Consider the following 15,773-nt stretch of genomic DNA (forward strand, 5'->3'; position numbering starts at 1 on the left):
CGGTGGGACATAGAGAGGCATGTCCAGTTACGTCCACAGCATCGAGCACCTCCATCTGCTCACAGCATCAGCATGGCTCATCAGAAGGGAAAGGAGATGGGAAACCCACCCCGCCTCCCTCACTTGGCACGATCAAGCCTTCACATTTGTGGAAGGGAAGAGAAATGGGTGCATCCCAGATGCCCCGAGTGCCTGCCCTGGAACTTCCCGGTACACCCAACACCTCCTCACCTGGGAATGGTGCAACGCACCTAAACCTCAGCGATCTTAAGCTTGTCACTGTAAAACACAAAAATCATGTATATGTACAGTTGCTTCAGGTGCAGGTTCTATGATCAAATTCCACTCTATCTTCAATTTGTGGAATGTCTCAGAGCCAACTGCAATATAGACCAATGCCCAACAGCATACAAAACGAAACGGGTTTTCTATTTAGCTGCTATTCTACACAAGTACGTTAATTACTATTAACTACAATATTACCTTGCAAATTTATATTTACAGGGGTATAAGAAGCATATTAATGGGTAATGTAATGTTCTCTACAGTGTGGGAGATGTAAAAAAAGGTACACAGAAAATACTCTACCAAAAGATGTGCAGTGAGGAAATCATGATTCCAAAAGTGATATTAAAGGAAAATCTTCTCTTACAAAATACTACAAACACATGAGCTATTCAGCTAACTATCTGTCTTTTCAAAAAAATCCTATGACTAAAGGAGTAAAAGTTTTAGGGAATTGTTAAAAACTCATGTATACAGCACCGGGTGTTTGCTACAGCTGCTTCTCTTCAGATTGCCAGAGAAATCTGAAAGCTGCAGGAGGGAGCTGCCCTGGGACAAAGCTCGTCCTGCTGCCACTGGTGGTGAGAGCTCCCTTCAGAGCAGCCAGGAGGTCTGGTTCATGCCGCAGTCACAAAATCATCAAACCCAATGCCAGGGAAGCGCCAACAGCACGCACCCACGGTGCAGGGGAAAAGGCAGCCAAGTGAAAGCCCTCCCTTCTGGCGGCAGCCGTCACCCACGCCATGCCAACACGGCAACTGATCCCTAGGCTAGCAAAAATTAAGGGATGGACATATGGGAAAACAGGCTCCGGATCTGATTCGGGTTAAGACTAGCCCTTTTTTACACATTATATTCACAGCTTATTGCTACTAGTAAGGGTATTCAGAAGGCCGTATTTCAGAATTCAAGCATTTATGACCATTTACCAAACCTGTAAGCTATTACCATGGTATTAACAACATTCAGATGGAAAGTCCCAGATGACTAAGGAAATGAAGTGCTATACACTTAAAAATTCATCGAAACAGGAAAATCCACGTGTTTTTGTTCAGCTTTCTTCTTGTGACATTATCATTAAACACTGCGACTCTAATCCAGAACTTTGATTTATTCCTTGGAGAAAGTAAAGACGAATTACCGTAAAGTGCAATAGGAGCACTTTAATCACACAGTACACACAAAATCTGAATATATCTAGTAGCAGTCGACCAGCACAATGCAGCAATATATTAAATGCAATTTGATATAAAATTTTGCTCCCACAACTGAACAACAAAGCTGTTGGTACAGATAAGTGCTAATCAGGTGACGGAGGGTTACCTAAACATAGGTAATCTCTAAAAAAAAAATGAAAAGTCTGTGGATAGCCCCTTATGGTTATACAAATAGTCTGTGATAACAAGGTACAACTCAAAATGGATTACGCCAGTGCTACTGCACAAATAATAAGTCAACACAGAGATCGTCCTTGTACTAACACACACTGCTAAAACCCACCAGGGAAATATTTACAAAACGTCAAAATAGGTAAACCTGAATCACAGAGTATTCCCAACGGGAGCAAATGGAAAGCTTCTCTCTAACCTACTAGAGTCTAAATATGTCATGAACAACACACTGGATGAAAACAGGAGCAAGAGGAGTTGCACAGGCAGTGATCTTCAAACACGAACATGACTGTTTTCCACCCAACAATGAACAGAAGTTGAAATGAATAACAAGAACTGAAAAGCAAAAATGCATCTAATAATGCCAAGCTATACAAATAAATACACACTGATGGCTAAGCATTTTTCCATCAAAAGTACTTTTGCCATCAAAAACTGATTAAGAAAAATGATACCGGTTCCCAAGCTGTTTTCACAATGGAAAAGAAACCCTGTTTTATTCTTCCCTAGCTGATTTGGTGACTTGAGAAAATTTTAAGAGACCACATGCACTTTCATTATTTCAGATTACTTAAATTGGGTACAAAAAGCCCAAGAGGATCTGTTACCTGTTTAAGAATGAAAAAGCTTTATAGATCTGATCCTGCTCCCATTCAGCATCAGGTGCACCTCATTACCTTCAGAGGGAAGATGAATGTGTCTACAGTTAGTTGTGATTTATTAACTTTTCTCAAAAGCTTTTCTCAATCTAACATTCACTACAAGCCAGACTTCAGAACCACAAGGCCAAGACAGCAATAACCTTGCAAGACTCTGGCATTCAGAAGCACAAAGGCATTAATATTAATTAAACGCCTCCAGACCTTCCCTTCTGCTGTGACTCCACTTGGTGTACAGCTAATTGCTTCTCCTCCCGTACACGCTTATCCTGCGTGCCCTGCTGCACAGCAGCCAGCTTCATGTGCTCTAAATCGGATGAGCAGCTTGTGGATTGCAACTCCAAGTGTTCAGGTCTTTTCTGGGTGCCTCGAAAGGCAGCTGAAATATTTTATGCAGACTAAATGATTTTCTAGTTTTTCTTAATCTGAATTTTTTATATTAGGAAATGAGCTGAATTAGAAAACTCAAAACCTCAGTGGCCTGTTTAAAGTAAGTGCCTCAATTAGAAATATGAATAGAGGTCTTGACAGCAGCTGACATTACTACTGTGAAACATTAATATTTCCAGATGGAGAGAAGGACTTCGTTAATATAAAGATTAAGAAGTGCAAAAGAATCTAGGAGACACAAATGACAAATATGTTTATAAAAAAAATGAGCTCTGAACTGATGACACTGACTTGTGCTCTATTATTACTTGCTTCACAATCCCACGTAAGAAGATTACTGTCTATTTTGGCACTATGTATAACAAGAGTATACAGCACATAACCAAAGGGTTGTGCTAAAAGACTGCCTTGTATCATCACTCCCACACATGTATTCTTCGAGGCAGATCTCCCACACCACAAAACAGCCAGCTGTCAGTTCCCTGAGACCCGCACTGCTTTGTTGCTCAAGAAAATGGGAGGAGGGGGGAGCAAAAAAGTCAGTGAGCCTTTTCCCTTTAATTTAACAGGAGTGCAATACAGCCTAAATTAAGGGCAGAATTGCTGTATTATTTTGCAGTCCTCTGCAAACAAAAATAACCATCCTGCACCTCATGCTCCATATCCTGCCTCGGTACCAAAGGAGCAGAAAGCAATCCTAAGAGCAGCCGGGGGCTGTGGCACAGTCACAAGGGTCATGCTACCATCTCTTCTAATGCCACGCTACTAATTCTTCTAATATCTCTGGACAGGCCATGCAAACTGGGATTAATCCAGTTCTAGAAGAGTTGCTTAGCCCAGCAATCATACTTTGGGGAAATTTTTATGTTCAGACCACAAAGCAACTTATCTGAGCATCTTACTAAAGCAGACATGGGAATTTCGCCACATTCCTAATATACTACACCATTTTTTTCCTGTCAGGCACAATTCAAACAAAAAGCAGCTGGCTCGTAGTATAGGGTGTCTGTGTGCTAATATAAACCTCACGGCTATCAAACCCTTCTACCATGACCATTCAGCAGTCCTCCCACTGTCTGTGCCAGTTACATCTCCTCCTCCTACGGGAAGCTGGTCAGCTCTGACCCAACTGTTGGCAAAAGATTTCGGTGTGCTGACTTGGGCAAACAGCGAACTGTTATTTCTCACATACTGAGAGAATGTCGCCTGGAACTGTGGCATTTCTTCCATCACCCTTTCCTTCAGTCTCTGTAACACTCAAGATATTTATGAAAACAGACAATACAACTCTGAGAACTAAAACATGGGGTTTTCCCGAAAGCACTGCACTACACTGGACCACAGCGTGCTCTTCTTTTTGTAGGATTTACGTTTGGAGTGTGGGGGTGCAGAGAAGGACGAAGAGAGAAGTAAGGGTGAAGGGAACTTAATTACAGATCTATCTGATCATAAACAGTTCATTTTTACCTTATCCAAATACTCAATTTTCCACTTAAAATGTAGTTGGCTGCTCTAACTACATCCGTGTGGGAACTCTTCAAATTACATTAGTTCACACATTCTTTTTTTGACTCTGGTAAACTGAATCTCCAACCCTTACATTAGGCTGAAAAGGCACAAATACACCCAAACCTTCTGACTCAACAGGTGTAAAAGCTTTTTTCAACTCCTTTCCTACTACCTGGCTGGGCAAACACTAGTCAATCGCTTACATCTCCTATCTCATATACAGCTGATCTTCTTTTAACTGTCTAGAACGCATGGATGCGGTTGCCTTATCCAGTTTTGTTTTGTTTTGGTACTCAAGGTGAAATGCCTCCCTACTTGCTGTGTCCTGCTTGCTTCTGGACGTTCAAAGCTGGAGCAATTACCCATACAACTCAGTAAGAACAAAAAATATCCAAATCTAAGCAAAAATCAATTGCTAACACATATCAGCCATAAAAAAAGGAGCAAATGCTAATGATGAAAGGCCTTTTTTTTTGAATTTCTACTTAGGCTCAGGTGCAGAGGTACTTCCAAATGCAGAGGGTACTCTTCCAGACATACTCATCTTCCTTCTCCTGGAGCTCCTGGAGAAGCCATGGAAGCAAATATAGGCTGTTAGTGCCTACTTGCAACTAATTCCCTTTGCTTCTGCAGCAAAGGAATGCACGCTGGCCAGCTGTAGCTGTGCCACTATAATCACGGCCCCATGAAAATATTCACTCACTGAGGCCAACACAGAGCTTCCAGATGATCCAGAGACGGCAATTGGTACCTGGGAACTCTTACTTGGAGCAGAGCTCTTCCTTCAAGCCTCAATTCACTCCTCAGCTCTGCCTCTGAGAAACGATTTACGTCGTGGCATTGCATTACAGCGATGAAGGGCTGGGTTCAGAGCACTTTTTATTCTTGGTGTGTAACAGGACCAATGTTCCTCCAATTACAAAGCAAGTGGGGGTAACAAAATAGCAATCACTTGTTTCAGACCCCAAAAGCCCACTTCCTGCCCTCAGTCATGCTATTAACAGAGGAAACTTAATTTTCTGAAATTCCCATTTTAGGTCAATGACGTAACGTTCCAGATGAATGTCTGAATGTGTGTGCATCAGCACTACCACGCTGCAGAATCAAAACCTCATGTGTTATCTGTATTCCCCCATGACCAAAATTCTCCCCAGAGATACCCTCACTATTTCTGTCACTATACAGCTGTATTAAACCAAGTTGACGCAAATTGCTCATCAGGTTTACGAAAATGAGAATCTGCAATGTTACGTAGTGGTTTTCTGTAATAGGTGATATTTTCACTTTTTGAAACGGGTTATTGCTGAAGTTATCGGCACTCCAGAAGACTACACTTTCTATTAAGCTTCTTTTCCACTCACTGGAATGAAGTAATAAGCAGAAACATAAAAACAGATTAAAAATCAGACAGTGGCAAACTATTTCCTCACCGCTTGTTAGATCCCAGCTCCTGAAACATCAGGGGTGGGTGAGCCACGTTCTGCACAGCGGTGCGGAGAGGCGCGACAGGCAACAGCAGGACATGCTGGGTTGGGGCTGGGGGAAAGGAAAGCGTGGGTGGAAGCAAAGCTTCCCTCTTCTCGTAATCCTCAAAAGTCCTCGGCCTTGCCAGGGGTTTTCTGGGACTCCACAGAAGCAGCATCTCTGGCTTTTCCCGCTGCAGCAGAGAAGAGGCACAGACAATCCCACGCCACTGGCACTAAACCTTCCCTTCTCCTTCAAAACCTCCCGGTTTCTATTCAGCCAAAAACCCCCACCTAACCAGCAGCCTCAGGGGACTGTGCTCATGAATTTCCCTTATATTTGATCTGCAAGGCTCTCAGCTTATTCCTTTGGGACCTTTGGTGGAAAAGGCAATGTTCTGAGTTGTCTGACACATAGCAAAATCTACCCAGTCATCAGTTCGGCTGAATATAGCAATTCCTCCTCAGGCACAGGGAAGGCTTAACACACAGCAACATCAGATAATACCTTACAGAGTATTTCCTTCATATATTTTGGACATACATGAGGATTGCTTAACACATTCTGTTTGAGTAATTATAGGTCAGCAGCCACAGCAGTGTGCTCACAACTATCTCACTATCTACTCTGCTTTATCTACACAAATGCACTTCTTAAGATGACTCTTGGGGAGATTCTGATTTTAATATAAACAGGAACTGAAAAAAAAAAAAAGAAGAAGTGGGAACCTAGGTGTGATTCAGAGCACATGACCCCCAGGAGCACCCTGGCACCTCCAAGTGCCTGCATGAGACCTGGAGAAATACACTGGGAGCAGAACTGCGAAAAACACTGTGGTAAACTACAACAGCAAGCACTGGGCTAGCAAAGCATCTATCAGAAGACATGCTTAGATAATACATGGATTGTCTGAAATATTCTGACTCCAGAGAAGAGTTTAATGAATCCGGAAAGGTAAGGATAAAACCACAGAAGAATCCATGCAGGATCTACTTTTTATCAGTCAGAAGAAATTCACTGAAAACAGACACATAAATATAGGATATATTATAAATATATCCATAAATATAGGATATATAGATATACATATACATATATACTTAAATATATGATATATATTTTGTTGCTAACTCACAAAAGGTGACTAAATTCAAATGAGTGGAGAAGTGGTAGCTCGTTTCAGAGCACCACTGGATTTTAAGAAAATACATGCTGAGGCTCTCGAAGCTTTCACTCTCCTCCTGTAAGCACCGATGCTCACAGGAGCGGAGGTAACTGTCAGACTGAGGTCCTGCTGTGCACGCTGCAATGTGAAGGAAGTGTTAAAATCAATACGGGTGTGGGAAAAAAACAGAAGCAACCAAAAAAATCCCAGCAAGATAATGAAAAGAAAGCAAGCTGCTACAAAAGAACCTGCACTGAAAATGGAGAGGAGACTCAGAGGAGCAGCAGAGGAGTGCACAACCAGTGCTGTTCTACAGGTACTTCGCATCATACAGTTTGTGTTTATTGTCTTACTTGTCTTACAATAATTTTCACACCAGCTTTTTCAAATTACGGGTAAAAACATACACTTTTTTTTTTCTCCTTATGCCAAGTAAGCTATTTACCTATGTGAGAATCAGTGCCTCCCGATCAGACCACCAGCTGTGAGTGCAGCACAATGCAGCACTTGAGTTTCTCTGCTCACACCTCCCAGTTTCTCAAGCAAGAACAAACTGGCTGTGCAGAAGAGAAGGCTGTAGGAAAGAGAAGAGGAAAGACCCAGGTCCGTGAGCTCTCCCGGTAGCACTGCACATGAATTTCTGGCCCCATGACAGCCCAACAGATGTACGAACTCCCTGTACAAGCTCTGTCCTGATCAGAGACAAAGCAGGACGTAGCCCATATCTCTCTGTGCTGTAGTACCCTTACATATTCTTTCCCACCATGGGAAATGTCCTTTTTTTTTTTTTTTTTTTTTTTTTATTTTCCTGGGCACTTGGAAGGAGCTGGGGTACAGATCTGGCTCACTTAAGTGACAATCTCCATGATACTTCAGACCACTCCAAGCATCCCCTGTGGCTGCTGATGGGTTTGCAGAGGCACCCTTGGACTGGGAGCTGAAACTTTGACAACTCGGGATAATTCACAGAGAGGAAGGCCACCGGCTTGCTCTGTCCTCACACAGCAGTCCACCTGGGTCTTTCCTTTTCCCTTTCCACTTCTCAATTGTTTTCAAAAGAAATATAAAAAGCATGTAAAAAGAACAAAGACCAAAACTGAGCTCATGCCTCCCACATTTAATAAAGGCTTTAAGAATATTACCAGGATGAAAAAGACCCAAAACAGGTTAAAAAAAGAAAGGGTGAGACTAAAGAAAGATTCTCATACGACTGAGTTACTTTTCTGCCCTTTTAAAACCCATGGACGAAATCCACTCACCAGTTTTAAAAATCCCAATTAAAACTTTTAGGTGCTGGCAGGTCGAGCCCAGTTTACACACCTACCTGTGTTCTCTGCACAGAAAGCACAGAAAATCTTTGAGCGAGGGTAGGGAGAAAGCCCATCTGCACACCTAAACGACACACTCCTCTCCTTTGACTGCAGAAGCACTTTCACGACTTATACCTACAAAAATTAAGCCTGGACAGGTGAGGAGGCCACTTCATGAGCGTTAAGGGAAGCTACAGAAAGCACAAAGCATCCTCAGCCATTTACACTCCAACCCACCTGCAGCAGCAGTGGTTACGTGAACTCCTTACAAAATAGGCAGGGTACTGAGCTAAAGTTTCCAGCTCCGGGGTAACTAGACACTGGATCCCGAGCCTCCAGTCCCTGGGAGAAGGTACAGACAAGCTGTTGCTCAAAGGCTGCTTTCATGTCTAAGTTTCCGAGATCCTCTGGGGAACTCTGCAAGTCCAGACATTTGTCTGCTGAAATCTGGATGGCGGCAGAGGCTCTCCTGGGAGGAAAGAGCTGCTCTCCAAGAAAACAGCATTCCCGAGCGTGAGCGGGTGAAAAGGGCACTTTCAGACCCAGAAGGCTGACATGTGCCAAGCGCTAAACAAGGACAACGACTGGGACTGAGACCCCACTGAACTTCAGACTCCTGGGTCCCATCTGATTTTGTTATCTAATATAAAGGGGAACAGGCTATCAGGGAAGTATATATGTACATAAAAGCCTCTTCTTGCTCCTAAGAAGGGCAAACCTCATTTTGCCAGTTACTGCCGGTGACACTTTGTCAATAGAGCTGCTTGTGAACGATGACACGGCTAATGGCAGGGACATGAGGGGAGAGATGCAGGAAGCATCCCTTAGGGACATGACCCTGACCACGCAAGTGAAGGTGTACCACTCGCAACATCAAACCCTGCAGGCAGAAAACTTCAGAGGACAGGCTGCACCCACCCTTCGCTGAACTTATTATACACACACAATGCTCAGAACCCCTCCTCTCAATGCCTTAAAAAAATGATAGAGGATTACACTACGAAAAAAATTTAGCAGTCCACCTGGGAGCAGGAGACTAAAGCAGAAAAGTAGAATTTGCCTTCCTATTGCCATTCCCTTAGCTGCAGAACAGGGCAATAAAACTGCACAATGGTACTTGAAATAATCATTAGGAACAATGCCTGCTGCCTGATCAGCGTTTCGACATAAAAGCGGTTACAGGAATGCCCAAGAAGCACAGTACAGCATAATCCGTATGCACAAAGAGACCTGCAGCTGCCTCACCTGCATCCCAAGGCGCTAAGGCCAGCCAGGAGCACACTGCTCTCGGGCTGCAGCCAGCTCTGCCCAGCTGCTGCACGAAGCAAGCAAGCACACGTCTGTACAAAGGGCTGCTGATGGGCCAGCTCCTCGTGTTAGCCGATGGATAAACCAAGAAGTAGCTTTCACTCAGATAAACTAACCCTGTATTTGAGGAATAACCTGAGCACGCTGCTCTTTTAAATAGGAAATAGAGCAAGCAGTAAAAAATGCTCGTGAGCATTTTTGCCAGTTTCAGCTTTGATGCCTTTTTGCTAATGTTAGAAACGGCAACCCACAAGTGATCCTCCTGAAAACAAAGCCAGAGTCCAAATATTTTGGAAACCAGTCTAAATATTTATTCTTCTTCCACGTTAGGAAAGGATTTTACTCCCCTGGCTCCTATGCCATTATCTGTACCAGCCCTATTTACACACATTTATCCAATTTTTCTCCTATGCTCTCATAAAAGTTTTATCTTTGCATTTTGTAATTACTGTTTGTTCCCAAAATTACAGAAAGCCTGCCTTAAATTAAACTTCCTTAGGCCATTTTCTAATATCCCATCATCACCAGCCTACATCATGCTGGAATATGAGAATAAATCACCCCTAGCACAACAATTAATTCATCCACAAGTCTTTTCTGAGGTACTGGTGAAAGTCAAATATTCCTCAGTGCTGAAATGTTCTCATTAACACAGTATTTCTGTAAAACTATTATCATCTTCTTATGCATGAATTTTCAAAGGAAATTCCTCTGTCATTACAACATCCACTTGCAAATTACGCAAAATATTTAAAAATTATTCAGGCACTATAATGTCACTAATAAACGTTCCTTTTCCAAGTGCTACAGCTAATTTCAGAAACAGCTCCTATAATTCGTGATACAATCACAAGGTAAACTCATAGTCAAGGCAAACTTCTGGATCTCTACAAAAACACACTGTGTTTAAGTTAAGTTTTAGAATTTGATGGGTAGCAGAAACTCCATCAGGAGTACAAAAACAGACTTGTGAAGTCCAGCCTGATTCCAAATGAAATGGAAGGGTTTTCACCCTGATGTAATTACAATAACCTGCACACCTTACGGCCAAGCACCGAAGGGAGAGACTTTAACAGCAAAGACAACTTAGCAATTGCCCAGTTTTTACAGAAAGTGTGTAACTTCCATTTTGGATTATCTGCGATTAATGGAGCCGGTTCTTGTATTTCCTAGGCACCTGTTACAATCCTGACTTGTTCCCAAGTCTGATGTCATGCATTTTCTCAAAGTCAGCGTTGCGGCATCAAAGCACCGCCAGGGCCGGGGGGCAGGAGGACCCTGAGCTCTGCCTTCACAAGGAAGAAACATCCCACAGAAGGGTGAGCTTGCACATTGCTATGCAGGCGGCCCAAACACACGTCCCTGCTTGGCACCTTTGTCCTACTAAAAACGACATACCACCTTGTAAACTGGCGCGGTGCCACCCCGACAGATGGACTTATGTGTAGGCAGCCAAGAGACTATGTATAAGCATCAAATATGTTTTTTCTGAGAGCAGGACTTCCAGCCAGGAATGTTAAAACAGCTGTCCACATTGAGCTTGCATGCCTACACTTAAGAGGATATGCTCTTGCCACTCGAGCCCTGAGTTGGATTAACTTGGAAAATAAATAAAATAGCTCCCACAGCCGCATAAGGTGAGTTTTTGCAGAATCAGGATTAGTGATACCGAGGGGGCTTTAGCACCCTGCAATTAGTGGGCAAACTTGAGCTGAAGAGCTCTCAAGTTGTGCAGCTCTATGGAGCTTTTACAACATGCACTCTTCTAAACAAACTTCTCCCATTTGAACACATATTGATGTTACCTCTCCTACAAAGAAAACACAGCATGCAACACAAGCTTGATCACGAACACACTAGTGACTTTCCACCCTGTGTTAGAGGATACTTCTATTTTGAAATTAACTCATCTTCACTGAGATGTGTTCTTTTGTCAATGGGATCTGTTTCACCAGGCTTTCTTTTTTTTTTCAAAACCTCGGAACAGCCCAGTCCAAGACTTTTTGTTAGCTCACGGCTACATGCACACATGCATTTTACATTTTGACACCATTTGCATAACTTGCCCCAGTAATAAAACCACACTGCCTTGAGAAGCGAGCATTGCACAATGCAGGATGTGTGCAGGCTGGCCCGACGAGCCATGCCCTCACCACCTGTATCCCATCCCAGTGCCCAGCTGGATGTGAGACATTCCAGACCTCCGAGGAGCTCCAAAACCCAGGTTTGCTCACATTAACACGTCACACGATGCTCTTTTTCTTTTTCTTCCACAGAATTCAGATTTTATTCCTACCCCTGAAAAAGTCTTTGACCTAGGTCTAAAGAGAGGAAAATATTCAAACCCGGACTAGTGAAGTTTCTTCAAAATCTCACACTGTATAAAACCAGATAATACCACGATTTCCAGTGGCAAGCAACATTGCCTGTAGCTCAAAAATTGACAGAAAGCGATGATATATCTTACACCGTTTTCAAAATGTGCTTTGTGTTCATTGTAATTCTTTTTCCCTGTGGACACTATCAGATGGCTGGCATAAAATTTGCATTTACTCCTCAGATGGTATCTCATCTTCACTGCTCTGAATCGCTACATACGAACATCAAACCTACGAGGGTATTCCCAGTATAGATCAAAGCCGAATTCACTGTGAGCTCCAGGGTCACATACAGTCTTCCAACAGCTGCTGGTGTCCTTTACCTTTGTTAACTTTAAGGCAGATCTTTGCAGTAATTAAGTTATCTGAGTCACTTTGTTACGATTTCCTGAGGTAGGAGCACTTTCATGGCAAGCATAGCTTCTCCCGCAGTGAGGACTTCCAAACAAACCCCGACCTTGCTTCCCCCTTGGGCGAGGGCTTTCTTCCACCTCTCACACCGTTCCTCTCTTTTGCCCTTCATGTCTCGCCTGCAGCTATTCCCTCTTTTTCTTCCCTGTTTCTGAGGACTGTATGAAATCATCTACCGGAGAAAGTTTCAGCCCCCTCTCTACTGCTCCAAAATACAGTTAGGAACCTCAACAAGAAGATTCTTTGCTTTTCTGTACCACCAATAGAGCTGATTCCAGGTTAATAGAAATTTCCATATCAGTTAACCTTTCTCAGAGGTTGGGGAGAGAGGGAAAATGCTTTATCAAATAATTCACATCAGCAACGCTGTGAAAACGGTAGAAAAACCACAGACAATCCTCATCTTTCCTTCTAAAGCCCAACAATGCCCAAGGCTTTCTCACGACACTGCACTTAGAACTGGCTTTAAAATGGTTCAGGGAGCAGCCAAATTGCTGAAGAACACGTCAAAATGAACAAAAAATACAGATCTGGATCATTACTTCTGCTTAACAAAGTAATTACACACACACTGTGTGTCTTCCTTTTGCGACAGTCTATTTTACACGGAATGATTATCTCCAAGGTTATCATAACAATGTAGCAAATTAAACTGAAAATGGGAGTGCTGAGCATCCACAACCATTTCACAGCTCTCCCAGCACCGTAAGTGCCTCCCTTTATTTGAAACTTATTTGAAGGAGTGAGATTTATTTCTCAGAGAATCATGTAAGACACTAAGAGAATTCAGAGAACAATCTTCCCTCACATTACACTTACTATCAAAAATTTATGGTGATCTCCAAACTCCAAAAAAGTTTAGTACCCAGTTACTCAAGAAACTCCTTTCTCTCATCATAGGAACAACTATCAAGAAGACTATCTGTACCGGCCAAAAGCCAGGTGCTAGATATTAACGGTATATAAAACTGTGGTTTTGTGGTGTTCTTTGAGCTCCTGTAAGTGAGCTCTTAACCCTGAAGGTTTTCACTTGCTGTTTTATCAAAGTTGGTTTTTTTAACTCATTCTGAGTTCCCAGCTGATTTACTGACGCCTGCCAAAATTCAGTGCTTATTAAATAAATTCTGGGAAAGTAAAACAAAACTTGTAAAAATCTGCCAAAGCACTAATAAAGCATCAACATTATAGATACTTTAGGCTAAAGGCAGGCTGACCAAAATTTGGAAATATATTGGTTCTGTATTAGCAAAAAGAAACCCTTGAAGGGGAACGGCTAACTTTAACGCTGCTTGCCGAAGAAGTCACCTGCTCAAGTCAAGTGCTGAAGAGCGTCAGAGAGGACGACCTTCTCTGATGTCCTGCTACGCATGCAGCAGGGTGTGAGTGCAGCCACTTTTGCACACGCTGCCTTGGCTTCACCTGTTACTGCTGTTCACCATCCCACGAGAAAGGGGGGGAGGAACATTTTAAAGTAGGAAAGCACGGCGATTTCGCCTCAAAAGTTTACTTTAGAAGGAAAACTTAGCACAGGTGTTGTTCAGGAGGTACAGCGCCTCAGAGACCTGGGGTTCGGCCTTTCAACACGGATGCCTTACCTAGGTAAAGCGAGGCGTTTTCTTTCTTGACATTGTCATCCAAGTAGGTTGGTCCCAAGGTATAGATGGGTGTCGAGCCCATGCCAATGAGGATTTGGGCACAAATGAATAAAGCTACATAGAGGGAGTGATCGTTGCCGCCGGAGTCCTTGACGCAGGCCGGCAAGTCCCACTGCTCTTTGGCGGTGCCATTGCCGGTCACGCACAAGCCCTCGTTACTGACGGAGGAGTTCAGTTCCTGGATCTGGTACGGCGGGGAGATGAAGTGAGGTAGGGAGAAGAGCGCGGCCCCCAGCGCGATGAAGAACCCCCCTACGGCCAGCCAGAGCGGCCTCCGCCCGCGCCCCCCGAAGTAGCTGATGAACACCACCACCACCAGGCTCCCGATGTCGAAGCAGCTGACCAGCAGCCCCGACTCCGAGCTCTTCAGGCTGTATCTCCGCTCGATGGTGGTGATGACGCTGCTCAGGTAGCCGGACACCATGAGGGACTGGATGAAGGTCAGGAAGCACATGCACACCAAGAAGAACCGCGAGTCCGCCAGCACCGCCCGCAGGCACGCTCTGCCCGGCGGCCCCGCCAGCAGCAGCGGCGGCGGAGGGGGGGCTCCGGGGGGCACCCCCCGGCCCGGCGCCACCGCCTCCGTCCTGCGGGGCAGGCTCCCGACGGCGGCGGCTGCCGGGGGCCGGGCAGCCCCGGGTCCCTCGTCCTGGGCACGAGCCGCCGAGGCGGCGTGGCCCGGCGGGACCCCGCCGCCGCCGCCGCCGCCGCCCCCGGCCGCCAGGGGGGAGCCGAGCACGGGCAGGCTGCGGCACCGCGCACCCGCCTCCGGCCGCTCCGCCCCGGGGCTCCGCGGCGCCGGGCTGCCCGCCGAGGCCATGCTGCGAGCGGCGGCGGCCTCAGAGCGGCCCGCTCGGCTCCATCGGCGCCGTGCGCCCGGCGCGCTGAGGGGCCCGGCGGGCGTGCAGCATAGCGCGGAGGGAGGAGGAGGAGGAGAAGGAGGAGGAGGAGGAGGGAGGGGACGGGGGTGGCCCTAGCCGCGGCCGCCGGCCGCCCCGCCGCACGTGTCCGATGCCGGAGGCTCCTGCGGCTCCGTCCTGCCGCCCTGTCGCTCGAGGGGCCGCGGGCCCGCCGGGGAGCCCCCGCTGCCGGCGGCTGCCGCCCCCCAGCGCCGCTCCGCAGCCCTCATCCTCGCTCCTCGCCGCCGGTGGCACAGCTCCGGGCAGGGGGGCGGCCGCCGACCTGCGGGACGGAGAGCGGGGGGTCAGCGGCGCCCGTCCCAGCGCGCCCGCCCCGCTCCCTCCCTCCTTCCCCCGCCGCCCCTCGGGGCAGAGATGGCCGCGCCGAGCTTCTCCTCCTCGGGGCTAAAAATAACGGCGCCGGCATAAATCGGGAGGGCGGGAGGGGAACAAAGCCCGGGCGGCAGCGGGGCCGGGGCCGGCAGCTCCAACGTGCCCCGCCGGCCCGGCTCGCAGGGGGTCCCCCGACACACGGCGCCGTGCCGCCAAACGCGCCTTCTGCCTGCCTCCTTTGTCCGCTTTTGTCTCCCTGCAGCAGCTCGGTGCGGCCGAGGGGAGGGCGGGCGGGGGAGGCAGCGGCAGCCCCGGCGACGAGACACCCCCCCCCCCCCCCCCCGCCGCATCGGGACACCGGGCAGGGATGGGGACAAGGACGGGGACATGGCCCCGGGGAGTTTCCTCACCGGGGGGGGGTTCCCTCTTCGGGGTGGGTCCCTCCCCGGAGGGGGGGTCCCTTCCCCGGCAGCCGCGGAGGGGGAAGACGGGGCTTTACTCACCGTGCCTGCGGCGCAGCCCGGGGCCGAGCCGGCAGCCAGCCGGGCCCTGCGCCCCCTCGGCGGCTGTCACCTCCCGCCGGGCTCTCCCCGGCTCCCCCCCCCCCCCCCCCGCC

The 15,773-nt window shown here is 46.7% G+C and overlaps 1 protein-coding gene across 2 annotated transcripts in view; it reads right to left on the reverse strand.

The window, feature by feature from the left end:
• SLCO5A1 (solute carrier organic anion transporter family member 5A1) overlaps window positions 1–15,773 on the reverse strand; it is an 81,562-nt gene extending 65,789 nt beyond the window's left edge. The window contains exons 1-3 of one of the 2 annotated variants that reach the window (XM_080578472.1): window positions 15,661–15,773; window positions 14,269–15,107; window positions 13,866–14,109 (exon numbers count right to left, since the gene is read on the reverse strand). In XM_080578472.1, coding sequence (XP_080434598.1) covers window positions 13,866–14,109; window positions 14,269–14,745 — 721 coding nt within the window. In that variant the 5' untranslated portion in view covers window positions 14,746–15,107; window positions 15,661–15,773. Of the gene's footprint in view, window positions 1–13,865; window positions 15,108–15,660 lie in introns of both variants that reach the window. The other variant, XM_080578471.1, reaches the window with a different exon arrangement.

The sequence above is a fragment of the Anser brachyrhynchus genome (assembly GCF_964034855.1).
Source record: "Anser brachyrhynchus genome assembly, chromosome: 2".
Taxonomy (NCBI): domain Eukaryota; kingdom Metazoa; phylum Chordata; class Aves; order Anseriformes; family Anatidae; genus Anser; species Anser brachyrhynchus.